Genomic DNA, 20,882 nt, shown 5'->3' with positions numbered 1-20,882 from the left:
CTATGTTGGGTCACAAAAATATCAGTTCTGCTGTTTCACAGTGGTTTGGATCAGAAAGATGCTGCAGTGTAAGCTAGGATGAGCTAGTAGCATAACTACTTATGTGGATTCTGCTGGCCTAAATAATACACTTCAACTTTCCATTTCTTCATGAAGTACTGTTCAGAGTACCCTTAATATTGTTTATAGGAGTTCTCATATTTTAAATAGCACTGCAGTGTGCATCGTCCTGTGTTCCTCAATAGTTTACATTTTAAAATGTGCTATATACACTATATATACACTGTATATGCAGTATATATATGTATTCTGTGAGGCTGCAGGCATACATGCATGTACATGTCTGCATGTGTGTGTGTGTGCAGCAGGTCCTTGTGGTTGTGGTGATTTTTATCACATAAATGACTGAGGCCAATGAGTAGCACAGGTGCTATTAGCCTGCTATTGCAACAGCGGCTGTTTCAATGACAACAGAAAGTATGTGAAGAGTTACTGATTACTGCAGAGCGCCGAGCTCAGCTGCAGATAAAACACTCTGGAGCGCAGTGTGCAGGAAACCCTGGGTGTTTTCCAGCACCCATGTGACAGGCATTTCTTGCCCCATCTCACCACATCACACAGCAGCCTTTTCCGAGCAAAACTCACTGGTGCCCGCAGGCTGGCCCTCAGCTCTGCTTTGCTAGGAGGAGCCACCATCAAAAGGAACTTTGACAAAGGTCCACACTTCATCTCCTGGCAATGGGCTCCTTCTTGGGATATGGGAAGGTGTGTACAATTCAAGTAAACAAATTCATGACCTGTGACTAAACACTGATGACTTTTCAGTCTAGTGATTGGTTTGTAAAAGTTCCCTATTCCCGTACTTGAGCTCATATAACATGATGAAATACCAATTGAGTTTGGTGTGGGGAACTATTTAAAGTAAATAAACTATTTAAAGTTTTTTTAATGGATCCATTTCCATGGGGAAAGGGATAAACAAAAAATCTGCAGCTGGAGATAGAATTTCTGACTTCTGCCTGCATTTTGGTGGGGGGGTTTTCCTTCATTTTTTCTCAGTTCTTTAATTACCTTAATTGGTTTGACTAATTCATTATTCAAAGCTACACAGTTAGCATTTTTCTATATATGGAGCAGGTTTGGTGCTAGTATAATGAGATATAGGTGATCAGCTGAACAGAGACCCTGTGCCCATCTATCTGACCAAAATCAGCTTCTTGACTAGGTGTTGTTCAGTTTGTTCAATATAACTAGTGGCCTTTAAATAAGTTCATTTGGATCAGAACTTGCACTTGTTTTGACCTGACAAGTCTTCTGTTTCCACATTTTCCCAAAGTAAAGATGATTTCATAACAATTATTTGTTAGTAGACAGGTAGTCTTCACATCCATTAATTACTCCTTTTGTGAAAGCTGTTACACAGGGCTTCACTAAGTCTTATAAAATTAGTATTTTTCTCCTCTTGCTTACCATCATGAGTTTGCAGAGAGAAAGCATCCTGACTTTTGCTGAGCTGCACTAGTGCATGAGCAGTGAAGTACCAGTGGGTGTCAGCATCGGGGAGCTTTCGGGAGGGAAGAGTGAGGGGCAAGCCTAGGCAGTAGCTTGGTGTTCATGTTCACCACCAGCAACAGAATTGTCTGAGCTTTCCACACTACCCGGGAGCACAAAACACATCTCCCACCAGGCAGACGTGCACGTGGCATTAAAGCATTTGCAAGAACAAAGTGAGATTTTTTTCCCACCAGAGAGCCCCAGCGTCCCCAGCCCTGGAGTCAAGCTTGTAGGGATGGACATATTGGGCAGGCAGGATGCAGAGGATAACACACACTGACAAATGGCAATATTTGTGCAGGCAGTGTTGCAGCACACCTGCACCAATTGGGGCATACGATTCCGAGCAGTCTGAAAGTCCAACCCAGAGTGGCACTTTGCCCTGTGGGCTGGGCTTATCTTCCTAATTCCAGTCTGGAGGCTGTCAGTCCTACAACTTCCCCAGCATCCCAGCATCTCCCCTGCAGCCAGCATGGGATGATGCCAGCATATGCTGCCCAACAGCCAGAAGTGATTTCAGAGCCCCTCATTCCTCCAGCGACAGCCCCCTAGATGATGTCCTGCCACCAGCATACCTGCAAATTCCAGCTCTTGCTTTTGGCCCAGAGGCAGTCCATCAAACCTAAAGCACATCCCATGGGTAGGTCTTTTATATCTTTGGAGCAAAATTTTTTGTGTTCTTCAGCTCTGAGCAACTAGTGAACTGAAAATAATTAAACAAATAAATAAATAAATAAAAATTAAAATATTAAAAATCTTAGCATGGCAAACAAGAAAGTCTTCTGTGACAAATTTATGGGGTAAAGCAATATTGGCAGACATCATGTGGGAATTAGTGTCTTAAAAAGAGGACCTTTGTCATAATGGCTTGGTTCATAATTAGTTCCAAACTCTGCATGACCACAGCTGCCAAGAAAGAACAATTGGTCATGTTTAATTTAGAGCTACTCATATGTTTTGCAGCTAAATTAAACCAAAGCCAAACCGGGGAATTTGGAAACCACTGAAAATAAGGGGAACTCTGGAGTGCTTAACAATTACTTCCTCATAGGACATGCCCAAGAGGAAGAGAGGTGCTTTTCAGTCATGGAGCTGCTCTCCTAAGCATGAGGAGGATCATGCTTTCCTTCCTCTGCTTACTGATGCACCTGCTTCAGGATGAGACAACTTGTAAGTAAGGGCTTTTTGCTCTTTTTCTGTATGGGAAGGGGTGGGAGGACAGAGCTTGTTATTGAATTTTTGGATGAGTCAAGAAATCTCTGTATCCTTTGGTGGGTTTCAAAAGCTAGTCACTTTCAAATTAGTTTGTAATTTTATCTTCCCAGGTTCCGAAATGCAGATAAAATGAACGTGTTTCCCATTAGATTTTTTCATGGTTGTATTACGAGTTTTAGTTCAGCCAGTACAAGTCTTATCTGATTCTGTGCTATGCCAGGGTAAAAGCTGCTGTCATCTGGTTTGTAAAACCCACAAAAATATTAGGGTTTGAATGATTCAGAGAGGTTGTTAACTGAATCTGTTATAAATAATATAACAGTTTGAAAAGAGATGATCTTGAAAACTGTCAGACAGCTTTTCCACTGTCTCAGTGGTACAGACAGGAAAAGAAGTGAATTTTAGGTGGTTGTTTAATAGGCAGGAGCTGGTAAACATGACTGTGGCAACAGTTAAAAGAGCTGTATCTCTTCAGGTTAAAGTTGAGTTGTGTAGTAAAGAGCACTTGACTTTTAAGTATTGATGGGATGCTCACTGCAGACTCTGTGAAGAGATCTGAAGGGTTTATTTCCTGGGATGGTTGTGCAGCATCTTTCACAGCAGCAAACTCACTAAGGAAAAATATACCAATAAACCAACAAAAAAGAAAAAAAAAGAAAAAGAAAACTAAAATAACAATGAAAGAACAAACAAACCCAAAACAAACAGCAAAAAAAGCCCCAACTCAAACACTCAGACCACATAAAAGTATTTCTTTCATAGTTCTAAAGGTGGTTTTTTTGTAACTGCTTGACTTCGTGACTTGGAAAGTTTTGAATGTGAGATCCAGGAGATTTAATTTCCCTGTGGTCTGCTAGTCATGAAAAAAAAATGGTCTGTAGCAATACTCTCAGATTCCAATGTGGAGGAGTGTGTCTGTGACAAGCACCTTATGTTATCATTCCTTCTTGTCTGCAGCGCTTTTAGTTTTGGAAAACCAAGACCTGCAAGATTCGATTAAGCCACAGAAGGTAGAGTTCCATTCGTTAAATTTCAACACCACTTTGCATTGGCAGCCTGGGTGGGCCAGAGAGGCAAGAGATGCGCTCTACTTTGTGCAGTATAAAGTGTAAGTACCAGAGCCTCCCACTGTGCTGGGGCTTAGCCCTGCTGGGGCTAAAATGACTTCTCAGGTGACAGGAGGTTCTCATTCCTGGGGAACAGCCACGTCCTGCTTGGCTGCCAGCTCTCAGTTGTTTCTGCACTTACCAATCCCACAAGGTGCAGTCAAGCAGCACGAGGTGGGCAAGGAGTAAGCACCTCCAGCACCATGCTCTGCACCCTCATTGCACCAGGGATTTGAAGCAAAATGTAGTTTGCAGAGGACCTCTGAAAGTCACTGGGTCCAGCCACCTGCCTCAAGCAGGTCTAGCCAGGTCAAGTTATTCTGTAATAGAACATTAAAGGTATTTCAGTGGCTTACCTTGCCCACAGCACTGTCTCAGGGTACCTTGCATGGAAAGATTGAGGCAACATTAGGGGCTGGTCTCCAGGATCTGCTCCATCCCTGGCACACTGGTGAGTGCCTGCAATCATTATTGCCCTTGAGGAATCATTTGGTGAAATCTGGCATTCTTCCCATCAGTGAACACACTGGCTAAGCCAAAGCTTGCCCACCTCTCCCATGGGGCAGATAAGAGGTGGCTTCTGACAAGGCTGGTGACTCGTGTCTCTGCTTTAGATTGCTTTCAGAAAGGACAGAAATCTGTAGTTCCCAAACACCCATGAAATTAACCTTCCCTGTTATCAAATTGAAGGCAGTTAATTTCCATGGCAGGATGCTTGCCCATGGCCACGAGAGTAAAACAGATGGCTGAGAATCTGCATGGACACAGGCGATGATCCCTAAAATTTACATCCTTCCTCCTCTTTTCCATAGGTATGGGCAGAGCACCTGGCAAAACAAGCATGAGTGCTGGGGGATTTCAAGCCATGTCTGTGACCTAACACGTGAGACCTCTGACGTCCAGGAGCCTTACTACAGCAGAGTGAGAGCAGCCCTGGCTGGTGTCTATTCCGACTGGAGCCTCAGCTGCAGATTCACTCCTTGGCGAGAAAGTAAGTGCATGTCCCCTGGAAGGAATTTGATCTTCCCTGGCATGGAACACATAATTTCTGCTCACAATTTGCAAACAGGAGTTATCCATTTCTAGCCACAAAGCTGTATGTAAAGAAGTGAGTCAATAGCTCTCAGGTGAAGTGTTCTGCCAGAGTAATTCTCCACACACTTGAAAGCCAAGTGATTATGGCTAAATAGCCATTTACCAGTAATTAGGAGATCAAAAGATCCCTTTAATTTAACCTCTTCCTCTGGGCATGGAAGTACACAAATAATTTTCAGGCATTTTTGGAGCTGCTGGAAAGACAGGGCTTAGGACAATAAAAAAGGAAGCATATTTTCTTTGGAGGGAGAAGAGAGAACACACACTGTGTGGTGTGTCTATTCTTCTCACATTTATGTGTTATCCTGACTGCAGGATAGGACATAGAAAGGACATGTGCAGAGCTTTTGGTTAGCACTGTCATTGTAGTGCCACAGCATGTTAGAAACAGAGTGCCCAAACACTGAAGAGTAGCAGTCTACCTACCAGCAAGTTCACCATGAATTAACCCATTTTCCCTCACTGGCCAATGCAAAATCAAATTGTCAGTGTGGGTCACTCCACAGCCCTGAAGTGCAAACCACCTTGAGCCTCTTGCACAGATGAAACAACAAGCTTTGACATAAAGAAGTACCTTGCAGTAAAACCAGAACATCTTGTCTGTGCCACCTCCTCTTCCTGGAGAGATTTGTGTGGCAGCTGCTGCCTGTGTCCCCACATTGCTGGTGCTACACACACATGTATGCAGGCACTGGCTTCAAGCCTTAGCTGTGTTTAACCAAGCCAGTTGCAAAATATTTGAAAGTGGTGGTGTAAACTGCATCTTTGGCACAGCTGAAGTGGTTTAAATGGATGTTTTGTGCAGAAAGCACAGAGACAAATATGAGGGAAGAAGAAAATCAGGGCAATTTTTAAATTTTGCTTGACCAGTCAGCACATAGCAACATCAGCTCTAAGGGATTTCAAAGAGTTTGGCTCAAAGACAGATTTACAAACACAGGAAATGTCACCTCCAAAATAACAATAACCAAACCAAATAAACACCAAGAAGTAAGAATTTACAAAGTGTCGCTTCAGGAGTAAATATTGCATGATATATTGTTGGTAACATGAGCATTTGTTGAATGGATTCAAATTGCATTCTAGGAAATATTATTCATAAACTATAATTGTGTTTATAGCTTTGCTTTTTTTTTTCTATAGCTATGATAGGACCTCCAATGGTAACTGTGGTTCATAGCAACAAATCCATAACAGTAAAGCTCCAGGCTCCACGTTCTCCTTATAGAAGGAAGAGAGGCAGCAAAATACCAATGACAAATTATTATGAGCTGCTGTATCAAGTCTTCATAATTAACAACTTGCTAGATGAGGTAAGAGTATATTCAGATATGAACCCTTTATCATTGAATAGCCAGAAAAGTGTGGGCACACTATACTTGTTTTGCTGTTGAAACAGTCTTCTGGGATTGTGGGAGCAGCGATGACTGTGCAAGTGTTTGAAAACAAAGTAGGCTTATTTTTCAGGAATTGAATTTGATTGAATTGATTTGGAATTCCTCCCTCTATTGTTTTCCATCAACTTAATACTTCATAATCTATAACCTAGTTAAAAAAACTGGCACTAGAGAGGAATTTGGGGGGGGGAAGAGAATTTTCTTAAAAAAGCATAAATAAGTTATTAATGCTGTTGTATTTGTGTAAGTACACGTGCTGTTCTGGATCCTCTCTTCTCATCAAGCTTTTCTCACAGACACACTTGCTAGGGAAATGTGCTTGACTCGCTCTTCTTTTTCCACTGTCTATAAAGCAACACAGGGTCCTGGTGTATGAAGGGAAAGACAAGGTTGTTAAAATAGAAGATTTGAGGCCTGGAGTCAGCTACTGCATCGTGGCTAAAATGTACATGCCGCTGCTGGACCACAGCAGTGCCTACAGCAGCAGGCAATGCACCGTGCTGCAGTGACAGGGCTGGCACCTCTGGGACAGGTAAGTCACTGGCTGAAACTGGAGATGACTCTGGAAGTAAAGATCTATCCCTTCACCAAAGGCAGACACTCTCCAAAATTAGAGAAAAAAGTGTGTCATAGAAACTGCCATCCCACATGACAATATTAGCTGGAATACTTACACAATCTCAGATGCACACCAGATAAGAATGATAAGGCCAAGATGATCAGAGGAATGGGATAGATAATCATTTGCATGTCCTCTGAAATACCTGCTTCTTCCCTTTCTTTAAACAGTTGTACATAGTATAGTTAAATAGTTATACATAGCATCGCTTTCATAAATGCTTTCTTGTCAACTAATAATTAACTAGAAAAATGAGTGACCTCCAACTTTATTAACATGCAAGTCTTCTGCAAGCTCTGCCAGCCTTTTCTGCTCAGGAATTGATGTGATGGATTAATTAAAATGAGCCTGTCCCCTTTTCATGGACACTCTTTAGTGTAGTGTTTTTAAAAATAAATCAGTTCTCAAATGTCATGAGTTCCAGTGGGCCAAATGCAAGAATTATCTCTACTAGCTGATCTGAAAAATCTAGTTTTTTTACTTACATCAATCACTAGGCTATTGTCACATATCATATGCCTAGCCAAAATATGTGCTATCAATCCTGCCTTGCAGGTACAAAGGCATGGAGAGTACAAAGACCTAAACCAAACTTGACTTCATTGAAATTAGTCTTAGCAGGCTCAGATTTGGGGTAAGAGAGGAAAACTGGAAAAGTGTCAATTTTAACCTGGGCTTCTGTTCTCAGTTCTGTACCCTGAAATTATAGAAGTTTTCCTTTCTACTGCTTTATATTATGATATGTATCTTTGGTGTCTCTCGAGTTTTGGTCACTGGGTTTAGGCTAAGGAGGGAGTCACTTTCTAGGGGACTTGCCTCCATTTTCTCCTTGCTTGGCCTGTACTGTAAAGAGCTGGAAACTCAGGTTAGAGCTGGACTTCCAAACAACTTGCAGAGGGACAGGACAGATGCAGGTGAATGGCATGTGTTGAATGTCAGTTCAGTTGAATACCACCCAGCTTAAATGCAGCAATTCTCTTTCTCTTCCCCATTACAGGGACAATGACAGAAGATGCCTTCCATCACAGGTCCAGCCAGCTGTAAATCAACATCTGCTCTCTATGTCTGGAATACACACTTGGATACTGTTTAAACTAACCTTTGCTGCATTAAATTATTTGATTATTTGATCACAATCCTTTTATGCTACATGAAGGTCAAGGAGTATGTCCTGTATTACAATTTATGATGGTATATATTTGCATTTTCAAAGGTAAAAAGACTTGTAATATAAAAATAAAACTATGAAAAAGTCTTTGTGGAAATATCCTTAAGATTGCTTCTAGGGGTTTTATATTTTAAGTCTTGAAATTAAAATACTATCTATAAAATAGAAGTTTCAGATATTTCATGTTTTCTACAATGATTACAACAGCAAATGAAAAAAAGTGTCCTTCTTTTAAATTAAGAAATGTGCAATACAGGCGTAATTCCATGCTCACAGTGTCATTGTAGAGCCCTCAACATAATATTTCCCACAGTGAAACCAGTATGTGATTAGCCAGGACTGAATGTAAACTAAAACAGGAAAGATCTTCTTTTCCATTCAGTGAAAGATGGTTAAAGGAAAGAGACCCTCAGCAAGTTTGCTGATGAAACAGAACTGTGGGGAGTGGCTGATAAACCAGAAGGTTGTGCTGTCATCCAGTGGGACCTTGATAGGCTGGAAAATTGGGTGGAGACAAACATAATGAGGTTCAACAAGGCCAAGTGTAGGGTCCTGCACATGGGGAGGAATAACCCCAAGTACCAGCAGAGGCTGGGGACTGACCTCCTGGAGAGCAGATTGGCAGAGAAGGACCTGGGGGATGACCATGAGCTGGCACTGCCCTTGTGACCAGGAGGGCCAGTGTATCCTGGGCTGCATTGGGAGAGTGTGGCCAGCAGGTCAAGGGACATGGTCCTGACCCTCTACTCAGCCCTAGTGAGGCCACGTCTGGAGTGCTGTGCCCAATTCTGGGCTGCTCAGCACAAGAAATACAAGATGTGACTGGAGAGGGCCCAGTGGGGAACCACAAAGGTGATGAAGGCTCTGGAGCACCTCTTTTTTAAGAAGCATCTGAGGGAGTTGAGTCTGTTAGTCTAGAGGAGAGAAGGGATCTCATTAGTGCATGTAAATACCTCAAAGGTGGGTGCCAAGAGGATGGTGCCAGACTGTTGTCAGCGGTGCCCAGTGACAGGATGAGGAGCAACGGCCATTGGCTAAAACACAAGAATTTTCGCCTCAACATGTGAGAAAGCTTCCTTCCACTAAGGGTGGCAGAGCACTGAAAGAGGCTGCTCAGGGAGGTCATGGAGTTTTCCTCTCTGGAGACATTCTAACACACCTGGACACGTTCCTGTGTCACCCCTAGGTAGCCTTGCCTGGGCAGGGAGGATAGACTGAATGATTTCCAGAGGTTCCTTTCAGACCTAAGAATTCTGTGATTCTGTGACCTCAATTTTAGCCATTTCACAGTAAATGGTGACTGAATGCTGACCATTACCTGGGAATTCTGATTATTTTAGCCCTTAACCATACAAGGGAAAAAAATGGGCAAGGTCTGGCAGGAACTCACTAAGCCACTCCAGGAGGGAGGGGTGAATTAGCTTTTGCAGATATGCAAGGTCTGTAAGTAATGAGAATCTCAGTACTTGACTATGTTCTGTTATTGCAGATTAAATGAGAGGAGGTGAGAGTGGCCCAGACACAAAAGGGAAAAGAAAGCCCTGGGAAAATGGAGGTCCCAGCTACATAATCACTATCCACTTTTCCCTTAATTCACATACACAAAGGTGGATCAATTCAGTTTAAGGAACAGACATTGAATTCTCTGAAGCCAAATCCAAAGCATTTTTCATGGTCTGTCAATAGCACCTCCCCTGGAGGCATCAGAGCTGAGAGCCGCTTCAGGATGCTGGCAGTAGGCATTTGGGAAGAGGCTATGTTTAAGGAAGTTAATGCTGGTCACTCTTGCCTTTAACAGAATGAAAGAGGTCATCACATGATAAATATTTCCACCACCTGATTATAATACATGGTATATTGGGACAACTAGGTTTGCAGACATCCAGCCATATCCACACATCTAATCCATAAAACCAGGTTTCTTTCACCACATTTCCCTTTTTGCTCCTTTCTCAATTCTTTCAGTTGCTTTGCACACTCATATCCCACAGTTTCTTTATTTAGGCAAGAATTTTTTGAGAAGCAAGCCTTTACATCTCTGTGCAATACCTGGTGCCAAGACAAGTGTGAGATCCTGCTGCCTGTCTTGCACTGGCCAGAAAAACTGTCCAGGCAAACAATTAAAGAATAGTCTATCTTGTATTTCAGCAGTGGGTTTTCACAGCCTGAAAACAGTATCTGTAGTAATTGAAGTTCTTTCTCAAATTCATTTATTTCCTTAGGGCAGCTCATGTAGCCATTGTTACACAAAGATAAAGCTTTATCAGAGAACAGATTCTGACAATTCCAGATACTGCACCTATGTCAGATGCAGAGGATAATACTGCATTATAGAGAACATAAAAAAAAAAAAAAAGAGAGAGAGAAAAAAGAAGAGGCAGAGCCATAGGAGTACCTGCAGTATTCAGACCCAGCTAGAAATAGAGCAGTTGCCATGCTATGGGTCTATGAAGGCATTTGAAACCTGAAATTTTTTCAATTTGATAAAATTGTGAAAAATGTGCAGCATGAATTCTGGGAAAAGCAATAAAAGATCTGAAGAAGTCTTGCACAGTTGTGTGCTAAGTTGTGGGCTAACCAGATTTCACTTCCTCAGCAACAACACAGGCTTACAGAAAGCAGTGCAAGAGTTGCAGGAACCCACTCCCATTCTGACAGTACCATGATTTATTACTGCCAACCCCATGATGTTCTGCAAAAGCAAATTTTCCCTTTCCATTTGAAATGCTAATTTTCTTTCAGTGCTGTCCTGACATGTAATTTTACTGGGGAAAGGTTTGATAGAGTGATTGCTGCTGCTCTTTTTCGTCCCCTAAGGCTGAGTGATCTGGACTCAATTTCTAGGTAGACTCGGTAATGCTGTAACTTCAAAAAACTAATTTTTGTGCCTTAGAGTGCATGCTGCACTGCTGTTAACAACTCCACAACTATAGCTGGGACTTTCCTGCTGACAAGTCAGTTTGGAAATGCCTGGAAGAGTGAGTTCTAGCCCTCCTTTCTCTTTCTCCTCATGGGCACAAGCAAACCATTTGCTGTGGGTCCACATCTCTAGAACCACCCAGGCTGGCACACAGCTGCACAGGGGGGTTGATCATGTGCACCCCATTTAGTTCAGGATGCTTTCACATTGTTCACTTGGCTCCTTCTTGCAAAAAGTTTTCAAGACCCAACTGAGAACACTCGTCTCTTGTTTTTTTAGTCACTTACACAGCAGGTATTTTCTAACCAAAAGCCAGGTGCCAGGTGCCAGCTTCTGTTTCAGGAAAGAGAGAAATGCTGACTTCTAGGGCAATGGCGCTGGGAGGGAAAGATCAAGCAGTGTAACAAAAGCAGAAATTGAGACCTATTCTGTGAGCTCTCACCTGCCACACTGCTGAGGGATGTCTGCAGGGACGGCCACAGCCTGTCACAATGGCCTCATCTGGCCAAGCCTCTCTGTCACGGCTGAGGGTCCTGCCAGTGAGAAATAGATATTATTCTTTTAGAGTCTGCAGTTGTGGATTTTGTTGTGAAGTGGAACCCATCCCACAAGGGCCTACCCTTCTGTCTTTCGTGACTTTGTTTGAACTGATATCTGATCTGCCAGAGAGAATGAGAGCTGATCTCCTACTATAAATGGATTTAACTTCCCATGTTGCTGGCACTCAGAAGAGCGATATTCAGCTACCAGAAATTCAAGAACAGGCCTCCAGAAAAGCTGATAGAGCAACAGCAATGAACCAGATGCTCCAGCCTTATAAATTAGGAGAAGATTATGCATGGCCAGCTGTACCATATAAATGCCTGGTTTTATAGTATGCCATGGTCCTTGGTGTTCATCATATGGTGCAGCATCTGGCCAGTCCCCTTCATACCTCCCATGTATCTGCTGTAATCAGATGTGGACCTGGGGTTTTCACACTTGCATGGCTTGATCTCAGCTAAGAACCACTTTGTGGCCTAGGGTGGAGTTCTGTTGTGAAATGACATTTGGCTTTTGCCACAGATCTGTTAGACATTAGCAAGTATTTCAGACTGCGGGGAATTAATCATAAATAGGCGGGGTTTTCTCTGGATTCCAACGTTTGCTACAAGGATCAAAGATACTAATCTGTAAAACCTGTCTATAAAAAAAAAAAAGGAGAAATCTCAAACTCCTGAGCAGTAGTCTGTGACAAAGGACACAGGACACAAAAGAAGGGTACTTTCTGGAGAGAAGGGAAGGGAAAGAAATGACACTGGTGTTCATGATCAGGAAAGTTACAGTCTCCTTTGCAACTTGTTTTCAGAATCTTTTGTAAAAGGTTTCCAAAGGGGGAAAAAAACCCCTTTAAAATGTAATTCCCCAAATTATGAAGTCACTGTTTTATTGTGTTACGTGTTTATTCCACTGAAAACCCAGTTAAAGGAGTCATTGCTACCAGAATTTTGGCTTGGGATGGGGAAAAATAGGAAGCTTGAGCCCCGATGCTTACAAGGAAATAAATACCTGAAAATTTCTATGATCTGAGATAAATACTGAAGACAGTTTTAAATTTTTAAACATTTTTCTCTTTTCTAAGGAATTGGGGCCCTGATGCTGAGTTGCCTAAATATCCTCAATAATGAAAAAATGCATCCCAAGAGTATCACACTGAGGACCAGACTCTTCAGAAATGTCCTTACTTTTAAACACAGGAACAGGATGACAATGAAGAGCCATTGTGCTAATTGTTATACCCACAAAAGAGCATCATGAAAATTGATATTAATTTATTTATTTCAGGCAGTGTCTTTCTAATACTTTTTTTTTTCTTTTTTGAGTGTAAGAAATCATAAATCATACAAATTTCTAAGAAAGCTCTTGTTTTTCATTTTTTACAGCAGAGGAGTATTTTTTTAACATTGCTTGTTAGGTAACACTGGGTTTGTTGAATAGCTGACAAGAACATGATTGTTATAGGTCTAGTGTCTTATTTCTAGTCTAACTTCTTAATATAAACTCTTATATTTGGAAAAATAAAGCTCCTAAAAGATATCAGCAAAAAGATAAACAATAGCACTGTCTGTGTTAAATCAAACACTTCCAGAGGGTCTCTGAAATCATGTTCTGAGTGGAATGAGACTCAGAGACATAAACCTGGAGAAGAAATTGCTGGAAAAGACAGAAAAGGAAAGAAGACAAAGTGCACATAGACAGGGGCTGGGAAGAAGCATTAGAGCAGAAATGTGTATTTCAACAAGCATACAAAATAGGAGCAAAGTAATTTGATGAACAACACAGACATTAAGCAGTTTCTGCTTTTGAAAAGGAGACCCATACTTCTATGGAGCAAAATTCTTTCATATGTGTCCGTAGTCAAGGAGAAGATATACCTATAAGGACACAACATAGATGTGTTCTGATCAGAGAGGAAATTTCAGCTCTTTCAGCAGCAACCTTAGAGGAAGAAGAGTCATTACAGAGAAGATTTCTAAAGCCAGAGAGAGAAATTCATGCATGGTTGGCAGATTCAGTGAGGGAACTGCGTGAGATTCTCACTTCCTGGGGGTGGCAGCTGAAGTCATGCACACAACATCTGTGCTTGGGTGACTGAAGCTCTACTCCAGTCACTGAAATACTACTGTAATGTACTAATAGAATATTTAGCAGGTATAAGCTGGACCCTGAAGCCATGTGTATTTGATTTGTAGGGTTACATTAACAAATTTGAGGAAAAAAACTGGTAATGGGGATGAAATAATGCTGATATGTACACTGGAGTTGCAGGGTACCTTGGGCACAGTAGCCTTTCTAGTGCCAAGGACCTTCTCTTTGTCTTTGAATGATTGTGTTTATATTTGAATGATCACTTTAAAATTTGAACTATCTTGTGGAAAATAGAGTAGGATGAGTGAAACTCTGGAAAATGAATGTGAAGATACTCGAGAAACTGACTGACATCCCAGTTTGGTACTTCTTTTTATCATATTCATTCTGAATAATTTCTTGAAGCTGAAGCATTGTCTCACTCAATGAAATATTTCTCCATTCATAAGTACCATGAAAATTTATGCTAAAAGTGCAGAAACTTACTAAATAAATAGTAAAATCCTCTCAAGCTACACAAGATGTATCACTATGCCATCCCTGGGCACACAAGGACATTATGTCTTGCCAATTTGCTCCTCGCTGGTATTTGTGAGGAGCAAATTCCCTGTTATTTCAGATTCCCTGAAATAACAGGAGACAGACACAGTGATATAAAGTGCAATGTACTTTGAGCGCCGAAGATTTTAAAACACAAGAGGCTGGGGTCAAGCACAAGCAATGGGAAGAGCTGAGCAGGACATGCACAGAACTTGGAAAACCACCTGGGAGATGTAGTGAGATCAGTTATTCTGAATGTTCCAGCCATACACCTCCTTGCTCTACAAGCTCTGCTATGACCTCAAAAAGAACCAGAGGCACAAATAAGCAAGAGCTACTGCAGCTGTGTGATCCTTTCAGTGTGTGCAAACACAGTGTTTGTCATGCCTTGGAGGAAAGCCTGTTAGGACTGGGAAAAGGCACTTTGCTTGATTATTATACCTGCTGTATATTAAAGACAGCTGAAAGAACCAACTTAAATTACCATCAGTCATCCAAAGGAACATTATGTTGTCCATGTTTTTACCATGACTGACCATTACAACAAAAAAAGATTTTTTTTGTCTTCCAGATGAAGTAGGAAAACATTTCAGAGTGAAGCCTTCAATCTGACCAGACAGAAAAGCCATGCACTGAAACACAACCTCTCAAGGTCCAAGAATAGCCAGTTATGGTATGGTGTAAGGTGGGGAAATAAGCCAAACAGGGGAGGGCAAACTGAATAGCATAGAAGCTTCAGCTGATTTTCTATAAGCCTCTGCCCTGCATGTGGAGAGTATCAATGAAAACACTTCCAGAAAAATACTTTTAATGAAAAACTGAAATTTTTCTGAGAGGAAAAAATACCTTTTATTAAAATATCATTGACAGCATTTTGTTTTTTGAGTGCAAAAATAAAATAACATTCTCTTCTCTGTGGGAAAAAGCCCCTTGTGTTCTTAAATTTCCAGGCTGTGAGATTTCCAATGACATGTCTAAATTTCCTGGAGTAGGACAGGAATGAAAATTGTCCTTGACAGCTCTACTCAATCTTTATCTAACACATCCAGTCAGAGCTCATACTGCAATCAGTGACCTTTGGGAATGCTTTTAGTGAGGTGCTATTTCTCTGAAGGCAGTATAGTTCAGTATGTAATATTCAATGATCCTGCCTGGAATGCAGCACTAGCCACGTAATCCGAGGCAGGAGGCAAAAAGAGGACATTGCTCTGCACACTCATCAGCCTTACTTCAGGAGCTGAGTTGTTCCAGTCACCCTCAGCTTCTTGTTAGTGACAAGAGGCCCTGTGATTTCACCAACATTCAGATCAGCATTACAGTGGTAAGAGAACGAAGAGCCTCCCCTGCCTTGGATGAGGCCTCTTCCCTGCACCAGGGGCTCTGCTCCTGCTCAAAATGTGCAAGTTCCACAAGTTACACTTCACAACACCTTGTTTCCTGGCTGTGCTGGCTAGAAAAGGAAAAAAAAACAACACCCAAGAAACTTCTGCTGCATAAGCATGAGCACACAAACAGCTCACTGAGGTTTACGTGCAGCAAACTGAGTATTAACTCCCACTCTGCACTTCAGCTGGTGAACAGTGCAGAACAGGGTGTACTCCCACAAACAGTCAAGATTTAAAACATCTGCTTAATGTTTACAATCCAAACACCAGTGCTAGCATTTCTAATGAATCTCAAGACTTGAGCAAGCTGAAGACTGAAGTGACACAAACAGCAGGCCAAAAGAGGACACTGGAAGACATTACACCCACACATTATGCACATAGCAACCTACAAGCAGGCATAGCAGAACAAAGAAACTAGCTGCTTACATTACTAAACATACTGTATTAATGTAATATTCCTTAAGTAGAAGTATTAAACATACTGTATTTAATGTAATATTCCTTAAGTAGGCTTTTGCAGATTATGTTCTTCCAGCTTTAAAGCATTTTAAAGCACTTAGCTGGAGAACAGCATGGACAAACTCAGCAAGAGAAAGACAGCGGTTCCAATGGGTTCAAGTCCTAGGGCATCCTTGGGATTTGGAGAAGACAGCATTCCCTCGAACTATTATCAGTTTCCTAGTGGCAAAGTTGGAGAAAAGAGTGAGAGGTTTACTCTTCCCTCTTGGCCATTTTGCATTTACTGTCACAACTCAGGAGGCTGTGTATTTAATCCTCACAAAGCAAATTACTCATGGTTTTAGGCAAGGACTGAGCAGGTACTGGTGAGTGGTACTGGACATAATGGGTGTGGATGACCATAAGTCTGGGGTGGTGTCATAGTTATTTGGAGAGGCTCCCTGCTTGCTATAGGCTGTGCCAAAATCAGAGCCAGCTTTCACAGTCCAAAGGCTAACTTCACATAATGATACAGGTCATTTGTTCACTTGATTGGGGACAGCATTTTAGCCATGGTCTGCATGATGTGAACACCAGATGTGAATATTTCACTACTATGGAGAAATCAGAATTACTTTGTGAAGAAAATCCTAATTTCAAAACTTAAAATTAAAAAAAAAATCAAATCACAATAATAGGGTGTAATTTCATTTTTCATTGATAAGTATATCTAGCTTGGCAGGGGCCAGTCCTGGAAAAGTACATGTCAGAACTGAGCCTTTGATAAATACTTGAGCTGTGCTTTTTAAAAGGAAAGTATAAAAAGGAGGGATTTATTCCTGAAACAAGTCTGCATTACTTTTCTCAGAAGAGATACATTTCTAGTCAGTGCATGCAGCTGTTACTTCACAGATTGGAAAACAAATTAAAGCTGAAAAGAAAACAGCTAAATCCCAAATCCCAAGGCAATGTTTTCTAAATAAACCAAGGAACTATAAAAAGAATTGTGGCTGAACCATATATGGGATTATACTGACATGCTGTGGCAAGACAGGAGTAATGCAGTGCCTTAATCACAGCTGTGCCCATCTTCTGCTATGCTCTGCTCTTTCCTCTGCTTGGAAATTGTCCTCAGCCCCAGATCGAGGGCAGGAACAAGGAAACTGAGAAAATATACGAGCAAGACATCGTCACTAGATCCTTCCAATGTTTCCAACCACAGTATGTGGAACAGTGAAGTCATTTCCACATCTTAGCATCGAGAGATGCAAGCAGATTGCTTCCCTGTCTGAATCCAGAGCTGGAAACCCTCATCCCACACAGTTGCTGATATACATTTGGAGGCCTCCAATCTCTGAATTTTCAGCCAGTTGGGAATATCTCTGTTAAAAAAAAAAATCCTCTAATAATTCAGTTGAATAATCTTTCCTGTATCACTGATACTTCAAGGAAAAAAAAAGTTCAGGCACAAGCTGTGTCCTGAGACATGACATTTTCAGAGGAAAAAGGGAATGCAGAGAAAATAATTAACAGAACTGTAGAACTGTGGCAGTGAATGAACTCCTCAAGCATGGAATTATAAAGCCTTTCCATCTATGGAGTCCCAAGAATCAGTCTTAGTGCCAGAGAGCTACAACTCATCCTAACCAGCGAATAGTTGTGGTAGGGAGATAAAAGGCGACACAAAGCAAGGCTGACCACCCACAGTTCCACCGTGCCACCAGATCAGCAGCTGGAGGACTTCTGCAGAGTTATTTGCTGCACCTTCTTTCTGGGCCATGAGAAATGTCTGAAACATGGAGCATCTTTGCAGGACCACGAAGACCACAGTCATTGAAACAGCAAGGCAGCTAGAACAGCTCATCTTTCCTAGGCAAGAAAAAGCATGTTCATGTGGGGAACACATCATTCAAAAACTATTGACTTCAGTGGGAGTTAATCTTCTAAATACCCCTACTTTCAGAGTGCCTTAAATACTTTCATGTACTTGTGTTTGTACTATGCAAGTGAAACAGGGAAGGGCACTAATCCAGTTTGCAAAGGTATTCAGAGGTATTTGTAAAGATGTACAAGCAATCCCCTTTGAACTAAGTGATTGCTAGGATTAAACAGAGAGCTTGTGGGCAATGCAGGGAACTGGATTTTGTTTTCTGTGATTTCAGGACCTCAAATACTACACTTCTGTGATACTGCCTCTCACACAAAAATAATTGTCAAAGTAATACATGAATGCCAAATTTGAACATAAGTCTGCCTTTGCAAGAAGTATAATGGCAGAGTTTATATTACAGTCAACAGGTCCAGTGATTAAAGATCAGCCTAGACTGTAAGTGCCAAGTTATTTTAAGGGGAAATATCTACTCTGGCAAGCTGTGTTTCAAAAGGAAGTTACAGAACAGCTAGTTCAGCAACAGAAAGTCAGCCCTAGAGTAAGCCCTAGAATTACTAAAGAACATTCCTTTTTCTTTTTGCTACTTGGAAGAAAACACCAAAATTAACGTAGCTGGTTAGAACATGGCGCCAATAATACCAAGGTTGTGGGTTTGATCCCAGTATGGAACATTCACTTGAGAGTTAAACTTGATGATCCTTGTGGGTCCCTTCCAACTCAGAATATTCTGTGATTCTATTCTACACTACCGGGGGAAAAAAGCAGCAAGCTTTTTCAATCTTTCCCTCCCAAAAGTGTATTCTGTGTTTCAGCAGAAAACATCAATTCATTTACTTCTCAGGCCTGTAAAAATGTAGACACTCAACCTACAGTTTGAGATGTACCAACCACTGCTATGTCTTGACTTTTTTACTACTTCTGTAATTTAAAAACAGATTCCTATTAATGACACTATTACGTATGAAGCACTTGAATGAAGCATCAGCACCTTTGACTGGGCTGGACTTCATGTTGAGGTGAAATTAGTTTTATTATTCCCTGTTACCTTGCACAGTACTTGGCTCCTGACTGGGCTGGACTTCATGTTGAGGTGAAATTAGTTTTATTATTCCCTACCTTGCACAGTACTTGGCACAGACACAGAGAAGTATACAACTAAAGAAGAGCTGTGACTCCTGCAAAAAAATCTGCAGTCCACAGAAAATGTGCAGAAAATGCCTGTTGTGCCTACTGAGGAAATGTTTTGTAGAAGTGAATTACATGTGGTATTATTATCTGTAGTATAAAGAATACCTATTGTAAAAGGAATAATGTTATATTTTTCTGGCTGCTGGAACCTCATAATGTTGTTTCACATCCCTACCACTGTCTTGTGTATAATTCTTCTCTCCATCCTGACAGAAATGTTAGTTATCAGAATAAATATGGACACAGATACCAAATGGCTTGAAGTTTACTCACAAGAAAAATAAAAAGCATTATCTGCAAAACACTCAAAGTACACCAGAGGTGAGAGGGTTTAAATCAGTATTTCTTTTATTATACGTACAACTTCCTTGGTCAGAGACAAGAAAGTTGAAAGAAGTGCTTCTGGTTCTGATATGGCATTGTGCTCCCCTGCACTGGTAAATTTTTTGTATTTTATGTTACTGCAGAGACAAGAGAGAGCCACTCAACATGCTGGTTACCATGGCCCAATTTCACCCTCCCACTGTGCACATGCCACTGTCCACCTCCTGGAGTGTTGTGTTGCACTAAATAGTTTATTTAGTTGTTGTTTTGCACTGGGAGATTGGGAATTTGCACAGAGTTGTATTTATATTGCACAGTATAGCTTATGTATATCACGTGGTTTTTTACCCCTTTGCCCCATCTCATGGCCTTTCCCTCACCCACCCCAGTACCCCCTGGTGGTTACCCTTGGGTTACCCCTCCCCTTGCCACTCCTCACTGGTGGCCCTCACCCTCTGTCCCATTCCTGGGGTATAAAAGTTCCCTGCCACCAGGGAACGCTCTCTTTCTCCCATGGGTTTGTCCCCCTCGTGTGTCTCTTGGAATAAAGAAAGAACATTTTCCATGTAGAGAAGAGCACTTCTCAATCTTTTACCTTCGTCTATGAATTATCGTGTGGGCGAGGGTCCATAGCTAGCTGGAGTTGATCCCAACAGCCCGGCAGAAACCACATTAATTCACTGGAGGAGTGCATAAGTGGGCTGCTCCTGTCTGGCACAGCCCAGCAGGGCCTGGTGCAGCCCCTGACACACACTGCAGTGCCAGGAGCCTGATGTTGGTGACACCCATCTTTACCTCCTGAGGAGCTGCACAGCTGTCAGCAGTGCAGAGTCCCCTCTCAGACTGCCATAAAGGCTGCACCTGCAAGGGAGCAGCAGCATCCCTCCAGAATCCATGGACTCCCAGTCCTGCAAACAACAGGGATGAGATGAAAGCCCTGCCCTGTCACCTTTCCCCTTCAATAACTTGCTTCATGGACAGCTTCAGACTCCCTCCAGGCTCTCCAGCATGCCAGGAAGGCAAAGGCAAGGCACGAAAGCAGCAGTCAGGGTGTGCAAAAGTGCAAATTATAGCAAGAAAGGCAAGATACATAAAAATTCTAGTCTGGCATTATAGTAATAAGGAAGAGACTTCTCCCCAGCAATTCAGACCCTTCACTGAAGATTGTGCATTGCATGAAGCACGATGCCTAGAAACTACGTATCACAATATTGAATGCTGCAGTGCTGAGTTGCAGGGCATGAATCCTATTTGTCTCCCCATCCCATGGAGCCCTGTCAGAAGTGCAGAATTTTGCAGCCATGTTGTGACCAGCAACTCTCTGCAGAAAGCAGACAGAAGAAGAAAACACACCACATCAGGGCATCTTGTGAGTTATAGAGTTATAGTTATATACATACATGGTTATAAA

The 20,882-nt window shown here is 41.8% G+C and overlaps 1 protein-coding gene across 1 annotated transcript; it reads left to right on the top strand.

The window, feature by feature from the left end:
* The first annotated feature begins 1,898 nt into the window (after positions 1–1,898).
* Positions 1,899–8,416, top strand: IL22RA2 (interleukin 22 receptor subunit alpha 2). The gene is made up of 7 exons (XM_039707549.1): positions 1,899–2,194; positions 2,606–2,724; positions 3,727–3,877; positions 4,688–4,866; positions 6,114–6,283; positions 6,721–6,899; positions 7,984–8,416. Exons 2-6 carry the CDS (start codon positions 2,661–2,663, stop codon positions 6,874–6,876), a joined length of 720 nt encoding a protein of 239 aa, XP_039563483.1. The 5' UTR covers positions 1,899–2,194; positions 2,606–2,660; the 3' UTR covers positions 6,877–6,899; positions 7,984–8,416.
* The last annotated feature ends 12,466 nt before the right edge of the window (positions 8,417–20,882 follow it).

Source organism: Passer montanus, unplaced genomic scaffold (assembly GCF_014805655.1).
Source record: "Passer montanus isolate IOZ18808 unplaced genomic scaffold, ASM1480565v1 scaffold2, whole genome shotgun sequence".
Taxonomy (NCBI): domain Eukaryota; kingdom Metazoa; phylum Chordata; class Aves; order Passeriformes; family Passeridae; genus Passer; species Passer montanus.
Note: the sequence above shows the minus strand (reverse complement) of the source record. Positions and strands in the feature narration are given on the sequence as shown.